Genomic DNA, 27,536 nt, shown 5'->3' on the forward strand with positions numbered 1-27,536 from the left:
TAAGAGCTACAGGATAGGAACAGTGATGAGAGGAGAAGGGAGGAGAGGCCCGCACCTCATAGCCACGTTGCTCCACACACAGCTTGCCCAGAGACATCTGCGTCTTCACCCGGCGCACAGCACACTCCTTGTCAGAGAGCCCATCTGAGTGTGAGGATATCTCAATGGGAATCTCTGGCGTCTGGGACAGTAGGTCATCTAGCTTCTCTGCCAGGCGGTCTTCAAGTTTATCAGCCAACTCATCAGGGCTGTTTGAGTGGTCACTGGTATTTCCCTCCTCTCCATCAGACACAGAGAAATTCTCAGAGCTAAATGTTGAATACGACTGGCAGCTTCTCATGCAGCGATGGGGCCTAGAACCACAAAGAGCCAGAGGAACTTCATCACAGGAACAACCACTTTCCTTACCTGGTCCATCAATCGCAGCCCTGGTGAGAGGTCACCTAGTTTTATTCCTGCCCTTCAGGGAGATTCAAATCCAGATAGGTTGAAACTATTTAATTTGAAAGCATCTGAGAGGAAATTTATATGTTTATGTGGCTACACTCCAAAGCTGATGGCTACCACTGGTCTTGATAATCAGCTGGTCTAATCGTACTGTGTATACCTATGCGTGGTATGGAAATGTCCCCATTGAAATTATGTTGCTTATTCACAGAACCCCAGGTTTTCGCAGGTGAAAGAGACTTGGGAGATTCTCTGGTCTGACTCATTTCCCAGATCAGAAAACTAGAGCCGAAGAAGGGAAGTGACTCGTCCAAGGCCACACAGTCAGAAAAGGCAGAGCTGTGGCGTGCGTGGTCTATTCACACTCAGCCCAGAGTCCTCTGCCTCACTCCACCCCAGCTGCACTGCTCACTGGGCATGGCAGCCCTGGCAGGAGTGCCTTCACCACCCTGTCAGCCCATGCCCAGCAGAAAGGAGCTTGGAAGGAACATTCACTCTGCAACTGTGGGCACTGCCCAGCCGGTCAGCGGCTCATTCCAGTTAACATCAGGGTTTCCCTCTGATAAGGCAAAGTTTCGGGGGGTGGCGAGAGGAGAATTTGCAAAAGTTCCTCACTTCTTTCCCATGGTTTCCAAGTAGCCTAGTAAATAAGGATGCTGTTAGCTCATACTGGTTTAAAACCAAAACAGAACAAATAATAAGACAGCCTTTCCCCTCTGGCATTGTCTGATCTTTCTGTATTTCTTAGTACAAGGTGATTTTGATGGCAGATGATCTGATCCTGGCTGATGACCAGGCCAGGTGTGGGCTGGGGGTGGGGGGGAATCAAGGTCACATGAAAAGATCCAATGTGGGAAAGGGAAGTGAAGGTAAGATTCACACAGCTTCTCAAGGCTGGTAATCCAGAAGGGAGATGGGGAGAAGAATGTTATAATGTAAAAAGCAAAGCCATGTGGTAAAAACATAAATATAATTTGCATCATAGCAAAGAAAGGTCGGAAGGCCGTTAGGCAGGCTGAGTTCATGATGTGTCATAGGAACAAAAGCTGGAAGTAACATCATTGTGATGTTAGCAAATGAGTTCATTTTACTCAAACTTGAGCTGGTTGCAAAGAGAAAACATAGTGTCCAAGGAGTCAATGAGAAAGCAATAGCTTCATGGCAAGAATAGCTCAGGAGATGAGAACAGATTTCAATTTTGTGCAGAGCGTGGGGACCCAGAATACAATTTACCAAAGGGCTAGAAGTCTGTTGGTTTGCAGAGAATTCCTGTTTCTGAGCAGGTACACAAACCTCCCAGGGATTCTTAGAGCTTTACTTTTAAAAAACAAAATGCCTATTAGCAGAAAAGGCCTCCTGGGACAAAAACCACCTTCCCTGCTCCTACATAGGAGCAGCTCTGTTCTAGACGTAGGGGAGTGTGGTCCTTCTTTAATCCTACAAGCAAAATTATCATCACCAGGTAAGCAGGAAGCTCTTTCTAAGGCTGGTTTGAAGGAGGACTCAACTCACCTAATTTAATTATAATTAATTTGAGACCTAAAATCCAAGGCACGGAGAGTGCTATAGACTAAACTGTGTACATGTCCCCCCTCCATGTTGAATCTCTAACCTCCAATGTGGCTGAATCTGGAGACAGAGTCCTTAGGAGGTAATTAAGGTTAAATGAGGTCAAAAGGGTGGGGCCCTAATCTTATAGGATGTGGCCTTATAAAGAGAGGAAGGCAGCGCTCTCCTTCTCTTCCCCTCACCCCCACATCCCAACATGTGAGGATGCAGTAAGAAGGCTGTTGTCTGCAAGCCAGGAAGAGAGTTCCCATGAGGAGCTTTGATCTCGGTCTTCCCAGCGTTCAGAACTGTGAGAAATATATTTCCATTGCTTAAGCCACCTAGTCTATGGTATTTTGTTATGGCAGCCCAAGCAAACTAATTCAGGGAGGTATACTACAAACTAATAAAAGTATCCATAAAACACATGGCGATCCCTCATAAACTGCCCACTATATTCTCAGTTGTAAACTTGAATCTGTATTTATGCTCCTCGTCTTGAAGTTCCTATGAAATGAATTCTGATAAACTGGGACTGACTGTGCATAGCCAGTTGCCAAAATGAGGGAATGGGAAACCATAAACACAGTGAGTTCAAGTTTCCTTACAAGGTGGCTGTTAGAAAGTGACATACAATTGAACAGGAAGTGTGGCAACCTCAGGGTTTCCCGATTACGCTGAAAGCAATCATGTGTGTTTGATGGTTTTACCTCTGTCTTCGTGGAAATTCAACTTCACTATCTACTTCCCCTTCTTCCTCTTCTGATGACTCATCTCCACTCTAAGGAAAACAGGGAGAAAAGAATTTTATCTCCTCCCACCCCTTACACACACACACACACACACACACACACACACACACACACTCCTTACACACACACACACACACACACACACACAGTCCTTGCAAAGATTTAATCATCACAAGGCATTGAGTAGTAGCTTGCTAAGTGTCATCTTTAAACATGCATATCTTCACTCATTCTTTTAGCAACTCTTCCTGGGTGTCCTGGTGACAGGCCCTGCACTAGATGCTGGAAGACATATAAATCTATATGTCTTTGCCCTCAGGGAGATGAAGTCTCCATGAAAGTGTCCAGAGGTGAGTGACAGAGAGGGGAAACTGGAGAAGAGCCTTGGATTTGGGGGCAGTCGCATGTAATCATTGTCACTAGTGGTTCCAGGCTTTGTCATAGAGACTCCACCAAGAAGTGATCTTTCAATTAATTGTTCAAAACCCAACAACTACTTTTCCCCCTTTCATGTACCAACCCCTTTTTCACTGATATTATAGTTAGTATGCTTGTATCATCTCCACTACTAAGACATACATCATTTGAGAGTCAGACCATGTCTTGTACTGTACCCCTCACCCCATCATTAATACAACGCTGCACACACAGCAGGTGCTTACTACAGTGTTGAGTCAGCATGTTGGCAGGACGAGGGCCACCCGAGGCCTTGTGATTGCTGGGGTTCTATGGTTGATAGAAGGCTGGGCAAGTGTCCTGTCTGGATAGATGATCTTCCCTCACAGGGAAGATTCCATTTCTCTTCAAGCGCATAGGAACAGGCACACTAAGACCAACTGTCACTTAACTACAGCGCCACGATGTACCAGATTATTACAATCCCTGTGAGTTAGGTAATGGGTCCAAGTAATTGTACCAAAGATCGAGGATAATGTACTTTGAAAGTCAGTTCTAAAATATTTGCATTCTGATGCTTTCTGAGTAGGAAAGACAGGGATGGAGATATCCTGACTGCTGAGATAAGCCCTTTACCCCAGAAGTACATGTGGGAGCATATGTCCTTACAGGAAAGTTGAACTGCTCTCTGGGAGTGCGGTTCTAAGAAGACCAGATATAAAAGGTATGTGATCCATGGCCTGCAGACCCACAGATGGCATCAAAATGGCATCAGAATGTTTCAAAGGTACATGTTACTTAGGAGGGGACCGGGGAATGGGTGATTGCTAAAGGGTACAGGGTTTCTTTTCGAGGTGATGAAAATACTCTATAATTAGTTGTGGTGATGGTTGTACAACTCTGAATAAAAAGAACTGAATTGTACACTTTAATGAGAGAATTATATGGCATGTGAATTATATCTCAATAAAGTTGTTACCAAAAAAATACATGCTATTGGCCGTAGGGGTGGGGGAAGCAGAGACTGGATTAGCCCAAATCCACTGCACCACCCGAAACACAATTTAATTTCCGGGAATACTTAGCAGCAGCACTTTATGTGGGAGAGGAAATACAGTTCTGAGAGAGTAGTCCTCAGCTTCAACTTTTTTCCTATTAAATGTCTGGTTGACCAAAACATTCTCATTTACATTTTAGACCCTTTCATTCCTTCAACTAAACTCCTGGTGAATAATGATGATGATATAAAACAATACTTAGAATTGAGTGGATATCTATCGTGTGCTAAATACTTTTCATATATCATCTTATTTTTAACTCATTAGCAAGATGAGCTCACGTTTTTTGGAAGGTTGCCATGTACAAGGCTCTGTTCTAAATGCTTTATACATATTAACTCATTTCATCCTCACATCAACTAATGAGGCAGGGCCCAATATTATTAGCCCCATTTTATAGACAAGGACACCAAAGTTCACAGAGGCACTAAGTGGAAGAGTCTGGCCTTGCACTCAGGTCCGTCTGACTCCCAAGCTCGTGCTCATAACCACTATGGTAGACTGCCCCCAGCTAATAGACCCCAGGCAACCAGTGGGCAAGGAGGTGAGGAACAGGTTTCAATAACTGAGAACTTGCTAGCTCATGATGGTTATTAATTAAGGCAATGTTTTCCAGCATGCATTGTGAAGAAAGCTAGTTCCATGGGGGCTTAGTAGATATTATGTTTAAAAGGCAGTATGGTCAAATAGGTGAGGGAAATGCTGGATTACACAAGGTTACTGCATGATTTCTCTAAGGCTAGGACTTGCTGACGTACACTAGGAATTTTCCAGAGGGGAGAGAGAATATTATGTTAACCAAACCAGTTTTATAATGGGATCCTTCCTTCTTGCAACATCCCTCAGGACTAGGCTAGAGTAGTGGCTTCCAAATTATTTTGATTACATATCCCTAATATATGGTTATTTATCTGTTAATAAATTATGTACATTTTAATCAGTCCACTGGGTCAGTAGTTCTCAAAATGTATGTCTAACTCCATCACCTAAGCAGTGTAAAAAGAAAGTATTTAAAATAAAAGAAACTTCTGTTTATGCTTTTGTTAGCTCATCCTTTTACAAAATGTACACTTGTTATGTGTGTTTTACAATGCACATCACACAACAGGCTCTGACATTGCTCGACATCCAGAGGAAGTGACAGTACTGCTGTCCTCACTGCTTACCTTTTGAAGGGGCCTTGTTTTTCGAGGTAGCACTGGCGGGGTGATGTGATGAGGGATGCCAAGGGACGAAGCAGACCTACAGCTGTTGAATTCGTTTTCTTGCATTTTCTCAGACCCTTGGGCATTTTCCGGGAGGAGGTTGTGTGCTGGTGACTTGAAAAGGTCGGGGCTCCTCCCCACCGGCTCAGCGAAGGGACCGTCTAAGGACCCGCACTGTTCTGGCCTGCACTGGACGCAGGGGTCGTAAGGGTCAGCCTGACAGCAGCCCCAGGGGCTGGCCTGGCCCTTGGCAGGCTCAGAGCTTCTCCAGCAGTCTGCTGCCATGGCTGTGGAGATGAGGTCAGGGCTGGAGCCCGGCATCTGTCTCTGAGCATGGTTGCTGAGTGGGCTCCGCAGGGCTGCAGCCGGGCCGAAATACCTCAGGTTGTTGGCGCAGGTTGCAATGTCCTGTCCATGCACGTTGAGCCGGGGATGGTGACTCTGAGACGCGGAGGGAGGGGGCTGCTGGTGCTGCTGCTGCAAAGAAGGGTACTGGGATTGAGCCTGGTGTAGATAAGTGGGGTGGGATGAGTTTTCCGGGGCTGGCTGGTTTTTCAAGATTGCTGCAAAGTCACTGTGGCTGCCTCTGCTGTTCCCTCGGCGGTGGCGTGGTTTGCTCCGATACCGGCTCTTGCCGCCTGAGGTGGACATTTTGGGGCTCCCGGACACAGGGGATGCAGTGGGAACCACCTCCACACTGGGGATACCTTCAGATCGCAGCAGATCTGGCCTGGGAAAGCAGAACAGGTTTAGTTTTAAACATATGAAAACATTAATGTTTGGGGAACTGTATCCCAAGCCTTAAAATACACATGCCGTTTGAATCAGCAGTCACACGGAGGGATTTACCCAAGGGAGATAATGGATGTTCACAAAAATGTATGTTTTGAAGACACTGTATTAATGTATTGCTTAAAATGCAGAAATTCAGAAACAACCTAGATGTCCACTTATACAGAATTCCCTTTATGCCTTCTGGATTTTATTCTGGGCCTCACTGGCCAACGCATTCAATCCCTTTAAATTCTAATTCAACCCTACAGCCTTCTGGATCTCTTCCTCATAGTATCAGCCATCTGCTCGGGGCCAATATGCCAACACCTAGGCATGGGCATTTGCCCATGACCAGAAATCTGTCTGATGATGGATCCAGACAGATCCTACAAGGGATCACAAAGGAGAGACTTCTGGTACCAGAGAAGGAAACCACGGGTTAATGAGGCAAGAGGCTAAGTTCAGGGAGTTTGGTTTAGACATGGTCTTCCTGAAGGCTGGGACTGTGTCATACATCTTTGTATGTGTAGGACACTAACAAGGAGTCTTGATCACAGTAGGGACTCAATAATGTTTCAGGAAGGGGGGACCATGGGGATGGGGCCAGAGGATAGGGAAATAGCAGAGAGCCCAGGAGGCTGAGCAGAGGCAGCAGGGGAAGGGCTCATGCGGAGTGACCCCACGCTGCACTGTGCTCCTAAAGGGAGGAGGTCCTTTCCCAGCCCTGCTTTCACATGCCCACTGGGCCAGTCATGCAGACCATGTGCAGGAGGAAGCCAGCTCCTGAGGTAGACCCTCTGCACACTGACTCCAAGGCACATAGGTGAGCAACAAGTGATTTCTGAACTGATGAAGAGATTCAGGGCAGAGATTCTAGGACACCAGGTAGTATTGCTACTTCCTCCCACTGGACAGCAGCCTCACCCTTCTCTGCAACCAGACAGATACCAATCAGCAGGAGCTTTCAGAGCCGGGGGACCCCCAAATTTATTTTAATAACAGAATCCTTACTCAAATTAATTATTAGGAGAAGACCAGTATATGAAGCAGATATAGTGGAATAGTAGAAGAAGGGTGGGGGAGCAGAGGCCCCTCCCTGCAGGGCTCCCCTCTTGTTCTCTCCACCCCTGCAGTAGTCCTTGAAATGCCTCTCTATGCAGGCCCTAGGGCATCCCAGACCTTGCTTAGAAACACAGATACAGTCCTGCCCCCACCCCGTGTGATGAGGAACACAGAGCCCAGCCAAAGTGGCTCATGGTCTCATAGCTCATTACTACTGGTAGAATCCAGGCCAGAAGTCTCTGCCCATTTCCAGTCTGGTTTATTAAATAGAGTACAGTTTGAAGGTGCATACAAATCACTTGGGAGTTTCTTAAAATGACTGAGTAGGTCTGGGATGGGGCCTAAGAGTCTGCATTTCTAACATGCTCTCAGGTGATGTTGAACTGAGGACTACACTTAGAAGAGCAAATGCGTATAGGAAATTAGCCAGCATCAGGCAGTTGGAGATGGGTTTTCTTTTCTTTCAGGAGAAGTACAGTGAAAGTCTTGTCTTAGCACAGAAGTTCCAGGAGTTACTGGTTTATGATAAGGTTGGTAGGATATCGTGCTGCTCTCAGCTGCTTTCTGTCTCAGACTCATAGTTTTATGCGCAGCTAACCAGCTTGTGTCACAGAAGGTATCTGGATGCAGGAGGCCTTGAGGCTTTTGTTGAGGCAAGAGAGTCCTCCAAGGCTCAGTTCGGGGTGTCTACTTACACAGAGGCTGGCTATGGTGAGGTCTTAGAGAGCTGCAGGGAAAATGTCCTAAGCCAAGTGAAAGCTGCTTTTATTGAAGCTGGCAGCGCGAGCCCCACAGAATAACATTGACACAGCACTTCATAGTTTACAAAGCACTCTGCAGTATAGAAACCACTTGTTTCCTACTATTACAATATCCACTTTACATAGAAAGGCACTGAGGGATCAGAGAGGTTAGTTGTCTTGGATCCATCACAAAGCAAGTAAATGGCAGAACTCAAAACTGACCCCAAGTCTTTTGAAACCAAGGAACAGTTCTTTCTCTGTTCCAAGCTTCTCCTAAGTGTAAGGTATTTAGGCTATCTTATTGGCATATACACACTTGTGACAGGCTTGGTGGATCCATAATTAAACTCTGACTCTCTTCTTAACCAAACACAAACTGAAACATAGGCTAAAGGATGGTGGATGGTTTCTCATCTCTGCTCTCCTCAGAGGTCACTGGCCTTCTGATTTGATAATCATTGAACTGTCTAAATAATCTGAAACTGAACTCCTTTAAGGCGCAATCAGCCGAAAGTACAACTCTTTTTTTCTTCATCGACACACGAGCAGAGTGATCCACCGCTAAGAGTCATAAAGTACAACTCTTCACAGCTCTAATACCTATCCGGGTGGCCTTCCTGGGCAAGTTCAATTAGCTTGTAGACTAAGTAACTGCTGGTGGTGTCAAACTCCTTCAAACATATTTCTCACAGCACAAGTAAAAGTCATCATGACCTCACATTTTGAAAAAAGGTACTATTCCCCCCTCCCCTAATGCTCTTTTTTTTTTTTTTTTACATATATCTTTATTGATTTCAGAGAGAGGAAAGGAGGGGAGAGAGAGAGATAGAAACATCAATGATGAGTCATTGATCAAGCCCGCAACTGGGCACGTGCCCTGACCAGGAATCGAACCCCGATCACCTGGATCCTAGGTCGACGCTCAACCGCTGAGCCACGCCTGGCCGGGCAATGCTCTTAATTTTAACTATAGGCAGAATGCATGGAGAAGCCAGCAGGCAAACTCAGTCCCTATTTAGTACACCCCAAAAAAGAGGTGTTGGGATTCCCCCAGGGTCTTGCCATGAGCTATCTGAAAATAATTTCTCAGAACTTGACGAGGTGATAGTCAGGAGTGGTAAGTAAAAACAAAACTGGGATTAATCCATGGGGTTTCTCACTGGTAGTTTAGATTTACATTAGTTATGGCCTCTGGCCACCATCCTGAAAGCCTTAAAATACATTCTTGGTTTACATTTTCTCATTACCTTTATTCTTACTGCCTTTAGCTCAAGTCTCACTGTTGGGTCCACCCCCCAGGTTTAAGGACATTTCTTTCCTTTACATTAATTTAGCTATAGGACAGAGTCAATTCTCCAATACTTGGGAGAAATGAGGTTCTAGCAGAACTTGGTAATAAAAACTGACCGGAGGAGTATTTTAAGGTTAAACTAATACAGTATTTTAGATCTGCAGTTGGGAATCTGAGTTTGTAAAGGACTGAATTAGGTTACACATGGATTTTCCACTGAGCAGGTGGTTAACACCCCTAATCTCCATGTTGTTCAAGGGTCAACTGATAAGGAAAATGTACTACAATTAGGAAAAAGAGTAATTAAAAACAACAACAACTATTTAGCCCTAGCCAATTTTGCTCAGTGGTTAGAGCATCGGCCCTTGGACTGAAGGGTCCTGGGTTTGATTCTGGCCAAGGGCACGTGCCTTGGTTGCAGGTTCAATCCCCAACCTCAGTTGAGGTGCTTGCAGGAGGCAACTAGTCGATGTGTCTCTCTCACATCGATGTTTCTCTCTCTCTCTCTCTCTCTCCCCGAAAAGCAATGGAAAAATATCCTCAGATGAGGATTAAAAAAACCCCAGCTATTTAAAAAAACATTCTTTGAGTACCTGTGATTTATTAGGTGAGTTTGAACATTGTCTTATTTAAACTTCACAAAAGTCCCATGCAGGGGTGGAATGAGGGAACCATGTGCTCGCTTCAGCAGCACATATACTAAAATTGGACAATACAGAGAAGACTGGCGTGGTCCCCGAGAAAAGATGACATGCAAACTCGTGAAGCCGAAAAAATCGAAACAAAAAAGCACAGAAAGTCCTTATTTTCATTTTTGATGGTGGATTTACAGGCACTTATTACATTATTAAAAAGAACTAACTAAATGAATAAATAAAAGTGGGCCATGCATGGACCAATGTTGCATAAATCAAGAATTATAATTAACCCAATTCTATGTATTAGGAGTCAAAGAAAGAAAAAGAAATCTCATGTGCTATAGTTATACCATTTTACCCATGGGGTTGAAAGAGGGCACATGACATGGCCCAAATCACACAGCTCATAATGGGCAGAGCCAGAGTCTAAACCCAGGTCTGCCTGGCCCTGGGTTATCTCTCTTTTCACTAGTCCATGCTAAGATAATAACTCTCTATGCCTCAGATAGTAAAACATGGATTCCTAGGGTCCACGACACACTTTCTCTCACCTTCCCACTCTGTTTTATCTAGAGACACATTTGCTATGATGAGGTAGAGTGGCCACACCCACCATCATCTGATAATGTATTTTTAGGGGGATATGTCACCATTTCTCTAATACCAGGTCAGCACAAGCATCTCACCGTTTGGTCTGCATCCCAGGTTTGTGAGGCACCCCTTTCCTTTTCATGAGCTTTTCCATGGCATTGGGGTGGATTATTGGGCGGACAGGGTGTCGTTTGTAGGTCCCAGGATACTTCTTTTCCACTGCTTGCTCACGCCTGTAGAAGGAAAGAAAAGGCCCATCTCAGCCACTGCAGGCAGAAAAGGTGGGTAGAATGTTTCACAGGCTAATTACACCCACAATTCTGACAACACTTACCAGATACAGGCTATTTAGATAACAATACTGCTATTCAGGTACAAAAAAGGGGGGGGGATACTAAATTCAAACTAACTTGACTTCATTTTTTCCTTCAGCTCATAGATGAATTCAGAGACTGACCTTCCCTTCCCCAACATACCTCATGAGAGACACAATACAATGGTGGAAATCCTACTAATTTTGGTAGCTTGCTGTGTTGGTCAGGACCCTGGGATTTTCTGTCCTTCTCAGGAATACCCTAAACCACTTGCAGAAGCCACCTCACTTCCCCAGGGGGCAATAAGACCCCACTCATCAACATCAGTCTCCTCCGAGCCATTCAGCAGGGTCAAGTTGCAAACAGCTTTCCAATGCATGTTCCCCGAGAACCAGCTCTGCTCTGCGGCAACTCCACTCAACCATAAACCTCCCCAGGGGTAGGAACCTGTGCACAGCACATCCCCAAAGGAATGCTGGGCGAATGAATAAAATATCTGCCAGTTGAGTGGCAGCAACATGGAAGAGTAAGGCATTTCTGCTGATGGACAGACTAAATCAATAAGGGCAGACAGTGGTCTGGATTCGTACTTAATGAGCTCCTTCTCCCGCATTTCCAGCTGCAGCATGATGGCACTCAGCTCCATGTATAAATTATTAGCCCGCTCAAGTTTTCTCTCATAGTGTTCACGAATATCCAAAGCATGCCTGTCAAAGAAAACAGGATCAGCGAAATCGACTAACTTGGGGGAGGACAGAAGCTCTAATGAAATAAGAACCAGGATGGTTTATCTCAAAAGCATTTGCCCAAGGGCCTTCTAAATTTAAGGCTTCCTTGCCTGATGCAGTGACTCAGCCAATATGGAGCAGGAGATGGAAAATCTAGGCTTTCCATTTGGTTTATCCTTAGGGGCCATATCCAGCCATACAGAATAGCCAGGAGGCCACAAATAAAATGTGAATGTGATTTGCGTATCATGTCTAGTCTTTGTGTAGTGTTGGCAATATCTTCATAAGAACACAGTATAACTCACTGTTAATGGAAATATGCAGTTAGAGCTGACACCACGATCACTCATTAGTATTTATCCACAGCACAGATCCTGCCTAATTCCAGTTGGTTATCTATGAACATGTCTTGTAACCCTTAAAAGATTATAAGCATCATGAGACTGGGGACTACCTCTTATAAATTTCTGGCCTTCCATGTTACCTAGGACAGGGGCTGAGTGAACAAATAGCCTTGCTCCAGGAATCTCTGCTGCAGAGATATAATAAAAGAGAGTAACAGAGTTGAGGGTGGGGTGGGGAGAGGCTAAGACAGTGATATAAAGGAGGGCTAACTTTTAGGGCAAATTTTAAAGAGAATAATAAATAGCACAGTGAAAAGTGTGTAGATCTGTAATACTTTCAACAATAAAGATTTTTAAAAGAAAGGGAAAGAAAGCTGTGTAAAAAGTGAAATAGTGATTCACAAAGAGAGTTCCTGCCCATATCTGAAGACCTGGGGATGTGAAGAGGTGGAGGAGAGATCAACTGACCTGAGCTCTTCTCTGCGCCTTCTAATCAGTTCTTCATCTAAGCGGTGTATACAAGTTCCTTCACTTTTGATCTTCTCAAAGTGTTTTTTTACTTCTTCTCTCCACTCAGCCTGGGTGAGGAGAAATTAGACTTGGTTACTATCCTAGGAGTTTCAATCCCTGATATAGCCATAGGATCAGATACAAGATTTTTTGTCCTGAAGAACCTTACAGATGTTCAATTAATATTAGTCAATAGCAAAATATCTCATGAAAATGTATCTGTATACCATACTCCAACCCATTTTCTGTGTTTAGTCCAACATGCAATGCTGTCTCTTTTCCAGTTTCCTTGTAGCATAGGCCACCAGAAGCATCCCAGCTAGCACACTAGCTGTCGCCTCTGCAAGTCGGTGGCCGAGAAAGCCTGGCCAGAAAGAATAGCTCTGATAACCTCATGGCACAAGTATGTGTCAGTGAGAATATGTTCGTCTTTACAGCTGGCACCAGCGTTCCTCTTAGGTTTTATGTATGAAAATATCTTGAAAAAATATTTGGAGTAGAAGACCCAAGGGGCATGAACAGCAGGAGATGAGAATAAAAATACAGAAAATTATACAGAAATTTGGGAGTGAGGAGATGAACAGAAAAAGAGAAGATGGAGGAGGGAGAAAAATAGTATAACTAAACAATTTAGTAGGCTGACAAAATTCTTAGGACAGAAATTGGTGCCTAATATGTGATTTAAGTTGTTCAAAAATGTAAGCCTCTTCCAATTTCCTAAACCTTTTAGTAAAGTCTCTTGACATTCACTTTGACTTTGGATGAGTGTTTTTGTTTTCTTCCAAATCAAGGGAAGGTGCTGAACTTCATGTTTGGGGCAGTAATAGGACAAAGTTAAAAAACAACCATAATATGGTAGAGATGGGAGCCAAGAATTTTAGGAAGGCAGAGCCAGGGTGGCCATGAAATTATAAATCTCCAGGAATTCACAGGAGTGTTAGGACATTGGATTTTCCACAGGGCATAAATTTCAAGCCAATTTTATCTAAATTTTAGGGGGCAGAAAAACCTCTGCTGGAATATAGTTTATATAGGCAGTTCCTAGAAAAAAGCTAAAGGATAGATTATCTACAGACTACCATCAGATTATGTATAGACTACCATCTAGGAAGCTAATGAGATTAAGATAATTTCTAGCAAAGGTTAGATGTGTCACTAAATGTTTCTAATTGTATCATTTTCCTCTAGAGCTATTCCTTTAGATTCGTGTCAAAAATGATCCCTTTAGATCATGGAAGAAGTTACACTTAAGTTATTGTGAAATTACAGAAGGTTTCTCCCCAAATTTGCCAGTTCTCCTTTATTTTTATAGAGGAAATTGTAATTATTTAGAAAGTGATTATCCTCCTTATCCATTTATAATATGCCGTGTGTGTGTGTGTGTGTGCGCGCGCGCGCACGCGCGTGTGTATGACTATTGGAGAAAGATTTCTGTCAGTAAGTTGACTTTCGGGCACCAAACTTGCCCAGCAACGCTGTCAGAAAGCCAAGATCCAGAATGTGCTGTCCACTGTCTGATAACAGTCTTCGACAGTATCTAAGCAGTAAATGCAGTTTTGGTTGAGTCCCAGGTAATGCTGTTCTTTCAATCATCAGATCAAAGTCATGAAGTAGGAAGAGTATTGAGCTTTAAGAGGGCAAAGACTGACAACCGAGAGTTCTTCGACCAAAAAAGAATTAGGGGGGAGAGTCAAATATGGGCCTTAAAGTGTCCTCTTTTTACAGAAACTTGTCGGAGGATTCCAGTACAATACTTAGAGGAATCAGGGAAAGGAACACCTCCCTCTGGTGGTGAGGAGTCAGATATCGCAGATTTTTTTTTTTTTTTTTTTTTAATTCTAGAGAAAATAAAGCTCTTGGTATTTTGCTTATGGGTTTACAGGTTAGGGAAACTTAAAGAGAACCTTCTGAAGATTGAAGCCTATTAAGAAGGTGAATTTCCAAAAAGAAGCTTCCTCCTGTGAAGCAGGAACAGGGTGTGTGGGAAAACAGCAGGTACTGATTAGTAATGTTTTCCCCAAAGGTGTCGTGGGACTGGTAGATGTTAATTTTGGAGTTCCATCACATATACTTGGAATCTTTATGTAATAGGAGTTTCAACTGGCACTTAACCTGCAATGCAGACGTGTGGGCATATCTGAAGCCAGTTTGCACAGAGACTGAGGAGCCTATGAGAGAAAACAGTTGTGCAGGAAAGAGGCGTCCTGCATGAACATGACCTATAACAAAGCCACCATAACAGGGGAGGAGGGGCATTTTCCACTGTTTCACTAAAATACCTGTAAAATGTTGTCATAACCAGCACTGCTCTCTTAACAAAGTGTAACTCAACAGGGAAAGGAAGCTTTTGTTGTGTAAACAGAACAATGGGCAGCACTGGAATCTTGTAAAGTCCAGAACTTCAGTTACAGCAGGAAATAACAGCTCCCAGTGGGTGATGGCAGTGTCTTAAGGATGTGGCAGCACCCAATGGATGCCAGCTGCGGACTACAGTCTTTTAGGAGAAAACAGTGCTATACAATAAAGTAATACCCAGCAGATGCTAGGCGGGAGACTGCCGTGCCTAGCCAGAATCAGTGGAAAGCAGAACAGATGTTGTTAATCTGAGGCTATTTGAGACCCTACTCTTTATGGGGATTTCCACCAAAATGCAAGTGGAGAATGGGAGGAGGGAGGAGGGGGTGCTTCACAAGACTTACGTCCTGTGTAAACAGATAAGGGAAAATCAGTGAATCCTGGGTTACCACCATTAATGGGATCCTCTTTATGTCCCAGAGAAGGTCTGCAGCATAAAGAGGACGTTTAGGTTTTTGTCTTCTCCAGCCTTCCAGTTACTCAGTCAACAGACCTAAAGCTCTTGCACCCAAACCTTGCTTCTTTCCTCTCCCATAATATAGGTGTCAAAATGAAATTGAATTAACAGAAGAATGGGTCAACAAAATGTGGGTAATCCATTCAACAGAATATTATTCAGTCATATCAAGGAACGAAGCTCTGACACTTGCTACAACATTGAAGAAACTTAACAACATGCTAAGTAAAAGGACAAACATTACATGATTCCATTCAAATGAAAGACTTAGAATAGGTAAATTCATAGAGACAGAAAATAGGACAGATTACCAGGGACTGTGGGGAAGAGGGAATGAGAAGTTATTGCTTAATGAGAAATTTTTGAAACAGAAAGTGGTAGTTTCACAACCTTGTGAATGTAATTAATGCCATTGAATTATATGCTTAAAATGGTCAGAGTGCCAAATTTTATATTATATATATTTTTTACCACAATTTTTAAAAAGTAAGAAAAGAGTGAGTCCCAGACTTGCTTGAGGAATACGGAAGCAGGATTTTGGGGGACTAAATAGCAGGAAACTGTAGGTTCTGAGTCAGAAAAGACTTAGATGTTATAAGCCCAAGTCTTGATTGGCACAGGGTCCTGTTTACTGCCTCCCAGGTAAGTGCTTAGTCTCTGCCAAAGCACCTACTTGCTCGTGATGAGACTATTCTTGAGGTAGCACAGTCTATCCCAACAGTGAGCTTAGAGTCTGCAACTCCCCTGAATTTCTGGTGGTCGCAGTGGCACTCAAAAGGAAATTAGCCCGGCCAGTGTGGCTCAGCCTTTGAGCATCAACCTATGATCCAGGAGATTATGGTTCCGTTCCTGGTCAGGACAAATGCCAGGGTTGTGGGCTTGATCCCCAGTAAGGGGTGTGCAGGAGGCAGCTGATGAATGACTCTCTCATCATTGATGTTTCTCTCTCTCTCTCTCTCCCTCTCCCTTCCTCTCTCTGAAATCAATAAAGACACACACACACATACACACACACACACACACATAAAGGAAATTAGAATGGTGCAAAGGCAGAGGATGGTGGAGAGCTTAGAAGTGGGCACATGGCCCACCTGGCAGCTGGGATCTGGGACTGGGCTAAAATGGTTTCTAAAGACTGATCTCAAGCGTAATTGAATATCAGGAGCAATAATTGCCTACTTGGAGAAATGGGTTATTGTCTAAGAATGGAGCAATAGCTTTGGCAGAATCTAATATTGTCCTGAAATTGGTTTCTTTGTTCATCTGTGCTATATATGCTGCATCTTTACACATGTGCTGCTGCTGAGAAACAGATGAATGAAGCACTTTCTCTTAGGCTGGGCTTTGTCAGTGCTCTTGATTGACAGTTTTGGTGGGAGGTGGAGACCAGTGGCCAGCAACCATTGATGAAAACTGATGACAAGATTGTCAGCAGGCAGGAGGAGGTGAGACCTCAGGTACAAGGTTGCTATAGCAAAGCAAAACTACATGCTGATAACCAGTGCTTCCCCACTTGGGTGGCATAAAGTCAAAACACAATGAATAGGAGTTCCCTAGTTGCCATCTTCTCCATCTCAGGAGGTCATCAGGAAAAGTACCCAGAATGTAACAATCCAAAGGAGGCTTAATTTTTACAGCTTTGTAGTTTACAATCCACTTGCATTTTTACTGTCTCACTTGATCCTCACCAAAACTCCACAAGGAAGGGAAGATATGATTATCTTCACTGTTTAGATGAGTAAGCTGAGGTTTAGAGAATTTAGTGGGTTGTCCAAGATCACAGGACAGGGCTTTAGACTCAAGGCCTAATTCTAGGAACTAGCAAGGATAGCAGATTTGGGCTATTTAAGGAGAGGTAAAATTTTATGTTGGCAGAAAAATGTGGAAGAATTAATGAATATTAAAAGATATCCAGCCCGGCCAGGTGTGGCTCAGTGGCTGAGCATCGACCTAGGATCCAGGCGATCGGGGTTCAATTCCTGGTCAGGGCACATACCCAGGTTGTGGGCTCGATCCCCAGTCAGGGGTGTGCAGGAGGAAGCCGATCTCAATGACTCTCTCATCATTGATGTTTTTTTCTCTCTCTCCCTCTCCTTTCCTCTCTCTGAAATCAATAAAGATATATTAAAAAAGAAAAAAGAAAAGAAAAAGATATCCAATGTACCAAGTTTTTTCTCTCTCTTCCTTCCCTTCCTCTCCCCTCCCCTCCCCTCCCTTTCATAGTCTTGCTCCAAAAGAACCTTTTCTTTCCTGAGTTCAAGTTCAGCACTGCATGTATTCATGAAAGTGAGTTTGTACAAGTGAGGACACTGACTGTGGGTGCTTAGTTGTACTATACTGTGCTTTGCATATGGTGAGGTCTCAGAATATGTTGCACTGGCTAAGAAGTGATCTTCCGGGAGCATTCAAGTAAAATCTGCTTAGAACTTGAAGTTTTCCAAGGATATACAGTTATACTGTCTCAATAGCATGCTCACCTAAATTGCTTTTTAAAGTTGTGGTATGTATAGTTTTACCGTCAGGAGGCAAAGCTGTGATTGCAACCATACCCTACGTTTGAAAGATTTCCTAGAGAGTACTCACTATTATTCTCTGTCATTTCACAAAAGGATCTAAGTTTTCCCTGAATACTAAAAGGAGCTATTTGACAGATTTCTTCTCCAGTGCCCCATACCTACATGTATTTGAGTAGATAGGCAACCTAAGGGAGCTTTCCTGAATGCATATCAAAGGACATAGGAAATGGTATAAAGTCAACCTCTTACATCCTCTTATTTTTTTTAAGATCAAACACTTTTCTTACACAATAATTCCTCAGAAACACTAAAAAACTATAGAGGCAAGTGTAACTAAATATTTAAAGACACGATTGTGGGGAGAGCTAAGTTTGTGGCTCGTAGAAAGTGTGTTGGAACTTTGGGCAGCAGGATAAAAGACTCTTACTTATCTTTCCTTAGAAACTGCCAAAAGCCCTGTGCCTTTATTAAGATATTCCAATGTCTTTATCAGATACCCCAGAAGCACATACTCTGAGCTTTGGGTAGGGGCAGGTAGTAAGGCATATGGGAGGACTTGTTCAATTTAATGTCCAGGATGATGCCCCTCCCAGTCCAGTACTCCTCTCAATGCAGACTTTTCTGGGGGGTAAACTCATCACCCACTGCAGATGGGAGGCTCTGGGGAGTAGACTGAAACATCAATTGGTAATAAAATGTTTTCTGAGAATGAATCTTTGAAATGATACTGGAAAAAATGTGGAGATGGAATTTGTCTTACAAAAATTCACTTAGAAGCACGGTAACATGAGTGGGACAAAACTGTATGATAAGAAATTAGGTAATACTGTTGTGAATCCTGCAGGCATAAAGTTATAATTTAGGATCATCACATTTATTTCAAAAGCCATAGTTTCATCCCACTTTACTCCTTTGCTATTGCTGGGCCTGGTAGGGATAAAGACCTCATGCCTACTTATCTCCCACTATTCTCTAGCCATGTTGAGAGAAGTTGGACCACCAATCCTTATGACATCTGTAGCCTTTTCATTTAATAGTTACAAATTGTCCCCTCTCTCTGCACTCATGCCCTTACAATGTACTGCGGTAGATTCTCTCATCAAGAGGTGACAGCTATTTCTCCATCTGGGTTGGCCGGTGACTTCCTTTGGCCAATGAGACATCAGCACGCATTATGCACACACAGGCTTGAAAATCACTTGTGCACTGGGGCTTGCTCTCTTGCTGCATTTATCACCCTGAGAACACCATGCGAACAAGCCCAAGCTAGCCTGCTGTAGAGTAAGAGGCCACATGGAGAACTGAGGTGCTCTAGCTAATAGCCAACTAGTCGCCAGACTTGTGAATGAGGCCATCTGGAACCTGCCAGCCTCCCAGCCGACCCGGCATCTGGCTGCAGACGTGTGAGTGAGCCCGGTGAAAGCCAGCAGAAGAACCACGTAGCCCAATTCCCAACCCACAAAATTGTGAGCTAAACAAAAGCCTATCGTTTTAAGCCATAAATTTTGGAATGCCTTGTAATGCAGTGAAAGCTAACAGATACATTAAATTACATTTTATTTGGTGCTATTAAGTGACATACAAAGTTAGAGAAAAGGTTCTCCCTGGGCCTAATTCTATCATAGGCTCCCTCTGGTATTTAACTTCCTTCCTCTGTACCGTAGTTTTTCTACTTCAAAGACAATACTTTCATGAAATTCAGTAGTAATTCAAATTAGAATATATGCACATTACACTTTTCATACCTTCTTTTCCTTTTTTCTCTTTGACAGTTTCACCAGAACCCATTATGAAGATCAGATTCTGATACACATTCATTTTGAATGAGATAATGACATATGTGCTTAAGAAACTCCAAAATGTCCTATGTATGAGTATCACAGTTATTGTTTCACAATGAATGAGTTATATAATTGTTACAAGAATCAGAATGGCCCTCTCCTAAGAATTACGTTTTCTCACTGAGAGTTCCCTGCCCGTCTGCCCAGTAGCACCTGGTAGAGAGGCTCCAGACTCACCTGAGACTTGAAGTAAGTTTCCTGTGGGGTGGCAAGAACATCTGCCGATGCGATGTCCAAATGCATTAGTGTCTGCCGGAAAGAAGGTCGGTTGCGAGGTTTACTTTGCCTAAAAGTAAAAAAAGGCAGCTTGTGCATTTCAGAAGGTACATCCAGGAGGATAACGTTTTGTTCTACTTTGTGAAGCCATTTCTGCCTCCGTGCATGGCTATGTCTCAAGCAGTGCTGATGAAATGAAAATCTCTCGCATCAGTGTCCTGTTTGATAATAATCTCTTAGGGCTGGTAGCTATCATTTCCTAAGACCTACTATTTCAACATGTGCTAAATTCTTTATTTATAAATAGTTCCAAGGCTCCTAGTGTTTATACTACCAGGTGATTCACTCCCAATGCACATTAGAGACTTCCCTGCAGTTTGGGGGAAGTTTTAAATGTGGTTTTGAGGAAGAAGGTAAAAGAGAATATTGGGAGAAATATATTTCTTACCATGTCTGTTTCATAAGGATTTTGAATCCATCAGGGCAAGTGGAAGGAACTGGAAGGTGTAGGCTATTGCTTCCAACACCCCAAATAATGGCTGAAGAGTCTACGTCTTTGTAAGGGATCTCTCCTGTCAGCAACTCCCAAAGCACCACTCCAAAAGACCTGCAGTAGTACCAGAAAATGCAGAAAGGACATTTCAGAAAGGCTGATTTGTATTTTAGTTCTTTATTAATTTTTAATCAAATTAAAATTCTAATACTGCTACAAGAAAAATGGAAACAGTCAAGAAAACTCTAAAAAAGAAAGTCAATGAGAGGTAACCAATATTAAGACATTTTTTAAGGCTTATGATGAACTCTGGTGCATGGATAGACAGCTGGACTAATGGAATGGAACAGAAATCCAGAAATAGACGAAATACATAGAGGAATTGCATATATGATAAAAGTGACATCTCAAACCAGTGGGGGAAAATTAATTATTCAATAAATGCTGTTTGGACAACTAGGGAGAAAATTAAATTTATAAGTCATCTTACACAAAGATGAATTCCTAATAAATTGAAGATTTAGATATAAAAAAATGAAACCATAAATATCCTGAAAGAGTACATGGGAAAATTTTTAAAGATCTTAGAGTGGTGAAAGCTTTTCTGATTATGAAATCCAGAAGCCATAAAAGGAGAGAACGATAAGCTAAACAGTATTAAAAAAAAATCTGGCATGGAAAAAACACTCCACCATAAGCAAAATAACAAAATATGAAAAGTAGCTACAATTCATACACACAAAAGGCTAATCTCCTTAATATATAAAATACTCTTAAAAATTGATAAGAATAAAGAGCAGAAAGCTTAGCAAAAAATAATAGTTCACAAATAAGAAATTATAAATGATTTGTAAACGTGAAAAAATGTACAACCTTACTTACAAGAAGAGGAATGCAAATTAAAATTGCACCAAAGATACCTTTTTTTTTTACACCTACATGGTTGGCATGTAGGTTAACCAAAAGTTTAACTTTGCTGGTGAGACTGAGAAAACATCCTTATACATTTTTGTTGGGAACATAAATTGGCATAATCCCTAAGGAGGACATGTTTATAATAATTACCCAAATTACAAGTGACCCCACATTTCTTCTTTATCTTATTTACTTTAGTGTTACACGCAATTTTAATATATGCTATTATTTTAAGCCTAAAATTTATTAGTAATCAATTTTAAGAATGGAAGAAAAGCAATGACAGGGAAATACACTGTTAATAGCAAAAATCTGGAGGAAAAATTGATAAAGATTTTAAAAAGGCAGACAACAAAAACAAAAGTATAGCCTATAAGGGCAGTTTAATAAAAGGGGAAGCAGCACTTTACAACTCAAAGTGGCCTAAAGCACGTAACTATTCACATCAGTGATCACCGATATACATAATGATGGTCTGAGTCACCAAGAACAGGTATACTTTGTTTAAAAGTATTTTATTTAAGGAGGTGAAAATTATGTGATATATTTCAGGAAGACATTTTTACTAAATGGTTATTTAAAGTAAACTTTTCATTTTCCAGAAAGTTTAGCATATTCTCTGAGGTTCCCCAAAACTGATGATTTTCTGAATGGATAGTCACCCTAACCCTACCCCAACCCTTCTTACCATATATCATTGTACTGCGTAAGTACCTCAGCTAATGTGGGACTGCAATCAACCAGAAGTGAGTAACGCTAAAGAATATTTTGGGAAAGGAGAAGTGTTGATGGAGGAACATGCTAACAGGGTGAAAGTGGGAAAGGCTTTCTAGTTGGCATAGATGGTGCCACTCACCATATATCCACTTTTTCAGAGACAGGTTCATTTCGTATCACCTCTGGTGCCATCCACGCGACTGTGCCAGCGAAGGACATCTTGGTACTTTTATCGCTGAGTTCCTTAGATGTACCAAAATCTGAAATTTTTACTGCATCTGTGTGAGTCACTAAAACACTTTAAAAAGAAATAAGAGAACATCCAGAGCATTAGTCTAATGAAAAAACATGACTCAAATTGGCAACTGAAGACTTTGCTGCCCCCTACCTTGCAGAACTCAGCTCAACCAGTTCCAATATTACTAGGACATTAGTGATACACTGAAAGGGCACCATTCATACTGGTGAGGCAGCATAGCATAGTGGGCTTTTACACCTGCCTCCGCCACTGTGTGAGCTTTGCCAGCTTACTTAATTCTTCTAAGCCAGTTTTCTCATCTGTAAGATGGAGACAATTCAGTTTGCAGTGTCTTATCCACAATTTAAAACTGCAAAAAGCTCTAAAAATGGTGAATAAATATTTTTTCATATGTATAAGCAAACACACTTTATGCCACTTTGTGTGACTACCATAGGTTTTGCTACAGACATATGTACATGGCTGATTACAGGGTGTGCCCCAGTCTTAGCTGGGGGTGTAAGTAATGTGCTGTCACCTCCCTGAAATCATCTGACTTATCCAGAGTTTTGGATAAGGGATATGGGCCTGTAATAATGCCTCATAGAAGTTTTGTTTGAATTAAGGGAGATAAGTAAAGCACCCACGCTCAATAAATATTGGTTTCCACCCTGCCAGTCTCAGACAACCCAATAAGAAAACACTTCGTTTAAAACACTGTTTAGATAATGGCCAACCACAAGCATGCACGGATGGGACCATGATCCTAGGGAATCGTTACATTAAAAGGCTAATAACTATCCTGGGAGTCCACCAACAATGACGAGGAAAAGCAGGAATAAATGCAAGCTTAAGAAGATTCCAGACAACTCATGTTTTAGTTTTCATGGTAGTTTTCTGAAATGTGACCTGGGCAAACTGCTTTTGCCAGCTTTAAAGATGAATGCAATCTGGTACCAGGCAAATCCAGCATATTAACATCCTCACACGCCAGACTGAGTTCCCTTGAAACAGCCTGTTTAGAACTTAAGAATGTCAGTGAGTTAGGGTTTCACAGCCTTAATGATCTAGAGATCCATTTTTAACAATAAGAAGGCTTAATACCCCACTAGGATCAGAATCAAGGTGGCGAGAAAATAGGAAACTTCTCAATCTCTTTCCTTCCCTGCTTGAACCGGGGGCTTCGCATTTGCCCCCCTCCCCGCCATTGTCAAACAGCTCTCTGTTTACCAAACAGCTCAGTGCTTGAAACTGCTTTGGAATACCTTCATGCACACCCAAGCCCCGGCTTTGCACCTATATGTACAATTCACGTAACTTAGAAATGTTGATTTAATGGTGTGAGTCTTGGTGAAAACGCATAAGGATTAAAATATCATGGGCTATTTGAGATAACTGGAGAATTGATGGCATCCTAAACCATGAAAGTCAGAAAAGGTGATAAGTCCCTAGGAGGGGAAAACACTAGAAACTTCCCCTTCTGCCTCTTTTGTGCCTCTTATTATGGGACCTGTTGGCATGATGAGGAAAGGACAAAGGAGGGGACCAGAGAAGGTATGATGTTGGAACTTTTGTGAAACCTTTGAGATAAAGGTCACACAGCCTAAAGATATAATGTAGGTAATAACATCTCTCTTTACAGCAAGCCAGATTGATCTTTGTTTTTTCAAAGTTAGCTTGGAACCCAAAGAAGCCTAGGCTGCCGGGGGCTCAGGGTGGTAGTGATAACAGAGGGAAAAGCTTACTGGGTAACCAACTTATCCTACTCTTTAAATGACAGGAGTTAAAGAGAGCAGCATGTGATTTTTATGTATTCTAAAATTTCTTGACTTCCTTCTCTAAAATTACTTCTCAAGGAGATTACGATGATTCAAAAGAAGACCATTCAAAGCCTTTGGCAAGTATTTTATGTGTGTGTAGTGGGTGACAAAAGCAACAGGTTGGGTTACAAATGTAGACAGAAGGAACGAGCACTATATAATAAAGTTACCTGCAAGTAAATCAATAAGGAGGTTGTTCAGTGAGCTACCAATGGTGATAAATATCATTGAGAATTATGGTGATACATTAAAGCTCCTTTGAAGTTTATAATCAAGGACTGATTTATACCTTCCATGGAGAAGAGGCAGGATTCCTTGTGAACCCCTCACCTTCACACAATGATGTAGGAAGCAGTGGTCTTTGGTCCAAAAGTTCTGGGTTCAAGTCCTAGCCCCATGACTTTGGGCTCTGAGCCCTAGTTTCTCTTATATAAAATTAGAATAATGATACTTGTCACATCTGTCCCACACAGTTTATGCAAAGATCAAAGTGGATGTGATAATGGATATAAAAATATGCTGTAAATCAAAAAGCACATGCAAATATATTTAAAAAAAAAAGATTAATCCTTTTCTGTTTCTCCAAACCAAAATGGGTTGAGAAATAATAATAAAAAGTTTAAAAATGGGAGCGACACTGAAATATACCATTTTATCAATTCCTTCCTTTCCTTTATGCAGTTCCAGGAACTGAAGAAACGCTCCTCTTAAAGGTTATTAGTAAGTAGCCAAGGAATCATTTTGAAAACAGATGACTAGTTACAGCTTTGCTTCTCTTAGATGATCAGCTTGTGTTTTTCTTATGGACACTGTGAACCTTGTAACTGTTTCTTTCTTTCTTTGCTTAGACCCTAAGAAACTCAAAGCCAAATACGTAGTCCACCTACGACAACGGTTCAGAACCTGAAGCTATGCATTTTGGGAACAAGCCTTAATTCTAACGTTTTTGTTCTCTCTGCCTCTGCTTCTTACTCATTCACTTTTATCTGATTGTATTAACACATTTCCAAAACTCAGTTTAAAAAAATGTTTTTCTGGGAACACACTCGGAAGACAACAAATCAAGCCTTCAAGTGAGGAAGTTTGGCATTCATTATTCAAAATGATGAATTATCAGATAACAAATGGCTTCATAATTGTACAGTTATAAAGCAACAAAAACAGAAAACTAGTGCCAGGTGCCTGAATGTATCCGTCATATAGATAAGTAAGTAGGTCAACAATAACCCAAAAGATACGTAGACAGCACTGCCCATTGTGCTGATTTAAATTGAACCAAAAGTGTGATGTCTGAAAACTTCAGCTGTGGTTGACGGAATTCTTTATTTCAAAGCAACAGAACAAAACAGCAGAAAAATTCGCACCAGTACTCACTTAGGTGATTTGAGATCACGATGAATAATTTTGTGCAGGTGCAAATAATTCATTCCACTTGCAATTCCCGTGGACCAGTCGACTAGCAAGCGGGGTGTGATCTTCCTGCCAGCTCGCAAAACCTCATAGAGTTGTCCGTGGGCACAGTACTCCATGATGATACAGTAACATGGGGCCTGAGTACAAACTCCCCTTTCAAGAAAACACAACCATGTAGTTAAATACAAACATAGAAAAAACATACATGTTTACATATTTGTATCTTAGGAGTATTTCATAAATTTAATCATTAAGACCAATTCTCTATCCAAATTGTTTTTTTTAAATGCACATAGATAATCATTCCTGATTCTTAAATTAGCATTAAAAACCCTCTAGTCTACAGGTTTCTTTATTATGCGTATAGACAATTTCAGTTTTGTTTTGTTCACTCTGGGTATCTACATGCTATGCTATATCTGGTGCTTTTTCTGTGGGAACATTCCACTCTGGGAAAAAGCACCCTTTCCTGAGGCCTTGTGTGGGCTGGATATTGCGTTGTTTTGATTGTTAAGGATAATTTAAATAGCTTCCTTTTAGAATTAAATAGAGGGTTTTATACATAGTGTGCAGAAAGAGAGAATTTAAATAAAATATTGCTATTTTTACTATTATTTGTTGAATTTTAAATTACTCAAATTGAAGACAACTAACTAGACTGAGGATCAAAAAAAGAATCAATTTTCTATTTCATATGTCTCATCACTGGGGTGTACACCTGAAAGTAATATAATATTATATGTCAACTGTAATTGAAGAATAAAAAATGACTTAAATTTATAAAAAAGTAAAAAAAAGAAAACCTAAAAATTTTTCCCCATATTATATAGTCTTTGAAAAACATTTCTGTTTAGAATAAAAATGACATTGTACAATGTGTTATACATCTGTGCAGCCTGTATGTCCATCATTTTCTACATCTTTCATACAGTCTTTCCTGATCATTCCAGCCCCAAAGATCTTTCTCTGCTCTCAATTCCAATGCCACATAGCAGTCATTAGTTTTTTATATGAAATTTTTCTCTCCTGATATAGATTACAGGCTCCTTGAAGGGAAAGGTCTTCAAGTTCTTTTCTGTCTACCACATGGCCTAGATGTTCACAGCAAGTCCACCACAAATAGTCCTTAACTTCACCTTAACTTTTTTTGCTGATCAAGCCTTCACACGAACACGTGCAGAGGCCTGGGGTAGGAGGAGGCGCATTAACATGAAAGAACATCTTCTGTTTGTCAGGTATGTTTAATTTTTACTTGTTTTACTTAGTCTGCTCCAAACCATTGTAAGATAGATATTACCTTTTCCCTTTTTACAGATAATGTTCAGAGAGGGACAGTGACTTGTCCTAGATCAGACAGCTAATAAGTGACAGAGCCAGGATTCAAATCTGCCTGTTTAACTTCAAAGCCATGCTTTTTCCACTCATGTGCACCACACTACCCCTCTTTTTCCTCTTTAACTTCAGTATAAACAAGCATATTGGGGATTCCTACATTAATATTGTTACCTTATAAAAGTGGGAATAATCATATTAATTCTAATTCACAGTTTGGTTCTGAGGATGAGAAAAGAGAAGAAAAATGACAGTACTCAATTCTCTCTATCCCACCCTTAATGGAATATGTGCCTTCCTTTAAAACTTTCCAGAGTAGTTATTGAATGCAGTCTACCTACCAGACACCCAGCTAAAGCCCTCAGCCAGCTCTCAATTCATGTTCTGTCTCTTAAATTGCTGTAAGTGATGAAGGAATTTAGAGGCCATGATGGCTTGTGATCATGTGGAAGTCTTGTAACAATAATAGGTTATAAAGAAATTAAAGAATTGCTCTTCATTTTCCCTGCTTTGATGTGCCTGTCAAATGCCACAAAGCTATTTCTATTACTCTGCATCATTTTCTAAGCTACCCAGAATTATCATCTTGATTTTTAATGAAAACATTTTTTCAAGTTTCTGTTACTTGACTTGTAGGAAACCTCAGTGGAGCAGGAGTGTACGCAACTACAAACAGACAATTTAATTTTCATCACAGAGGAATAATGAGTAAGGCAGGAATAATGTAATACGCTTAGAATATCAAAACAAACATCTGTTTGAAGCTCTTCAGCATCCTGATCTACTACATTTCAATTTGTCACAAACATAGGCAGAAAGGGT

The 27,536-nt window shown here is 41.6% G+C and overlaps 1 protein-coding gene and 1 non-coding gene across 2 annotated transcripts in view; one reads left to right on the forward strand and one right to left on the reverse strand.

The window, feature by feature from the left end:
- The window catches only part of MAP3K13 (mitogen-activated protein kinase kinase kinase 13), a 125,967-nt gene that overhangs the window by 3,265 nt on the left and 95,166 nt on the right, over positions 1 to 27,536 (reverse strand). The window contains exons 4-13 of the mRNA XM_016200094.2: positions 25,344 to 25,535; positions 22,051 to 22,209; positions 20,235 to 20,393; positions 19,748 to 19,856; positions 12,360 to 12,469; positions 11,410 to 11,526; positions 10,601 to 10,738; positions 5,368 to 6,136; positions 2,706 to 2,776; positions 56 to 353 (exon numbers count right to left, since the gene is read on the reverse strand). Coding sequence (XP_016055580.2) covers positions 56 to 353; positions 2,706 to 2,776; positions 5,368 to 6,136; positions 10,601 to 10,738; positions 11,410 to 11,526; positions 12,360 to 12,469; positions 19,748 to 19,856; positions 20,235 to 20,393; positions 22,051 to 22,209; positions 25,344 to 25,535 — 2,122 coding nt within the window. The remainder of the gene's footprint in view (positions 1 to 55; positions 354 to 2,705; positions 2,777 to 5,367; positions 6,137 to 10,600; positions 10,739 to 11,409; positions 11,527 to 12,359; positions 12,470 to 19,747; positions 19,857 to 20,234; positions 20,394 to 22,050; positions 22,210 to 25,343; positions 25,536 to 27,536) is intronic.
- LOC148092917 (U6 spliceosomal RNA) lies at positions 9,952 to 10,057 on the forward strand. The gene has a single exon (XR_015714737.1). It is a non-coding gene; the product is annotated as a U6 spliceosomal RNA (small nuclear RNA).

Source organism: Miniopterus natalensis, chromosome 6 (genome assembly GCF_054644295.1).
Source record: "Miniopterus natalensis isolate mMinNat1 chromosome 6, mMinNat1.hap1, whole genome shotgun sequence".
In the NCBI taxonomy this organism is placed as follows: Eukaryota; Metazoa; Chordata; class Mammalia; order Chiroptera; family Miniopteridae; genus Miniopterus; species Miniopterus natalensis.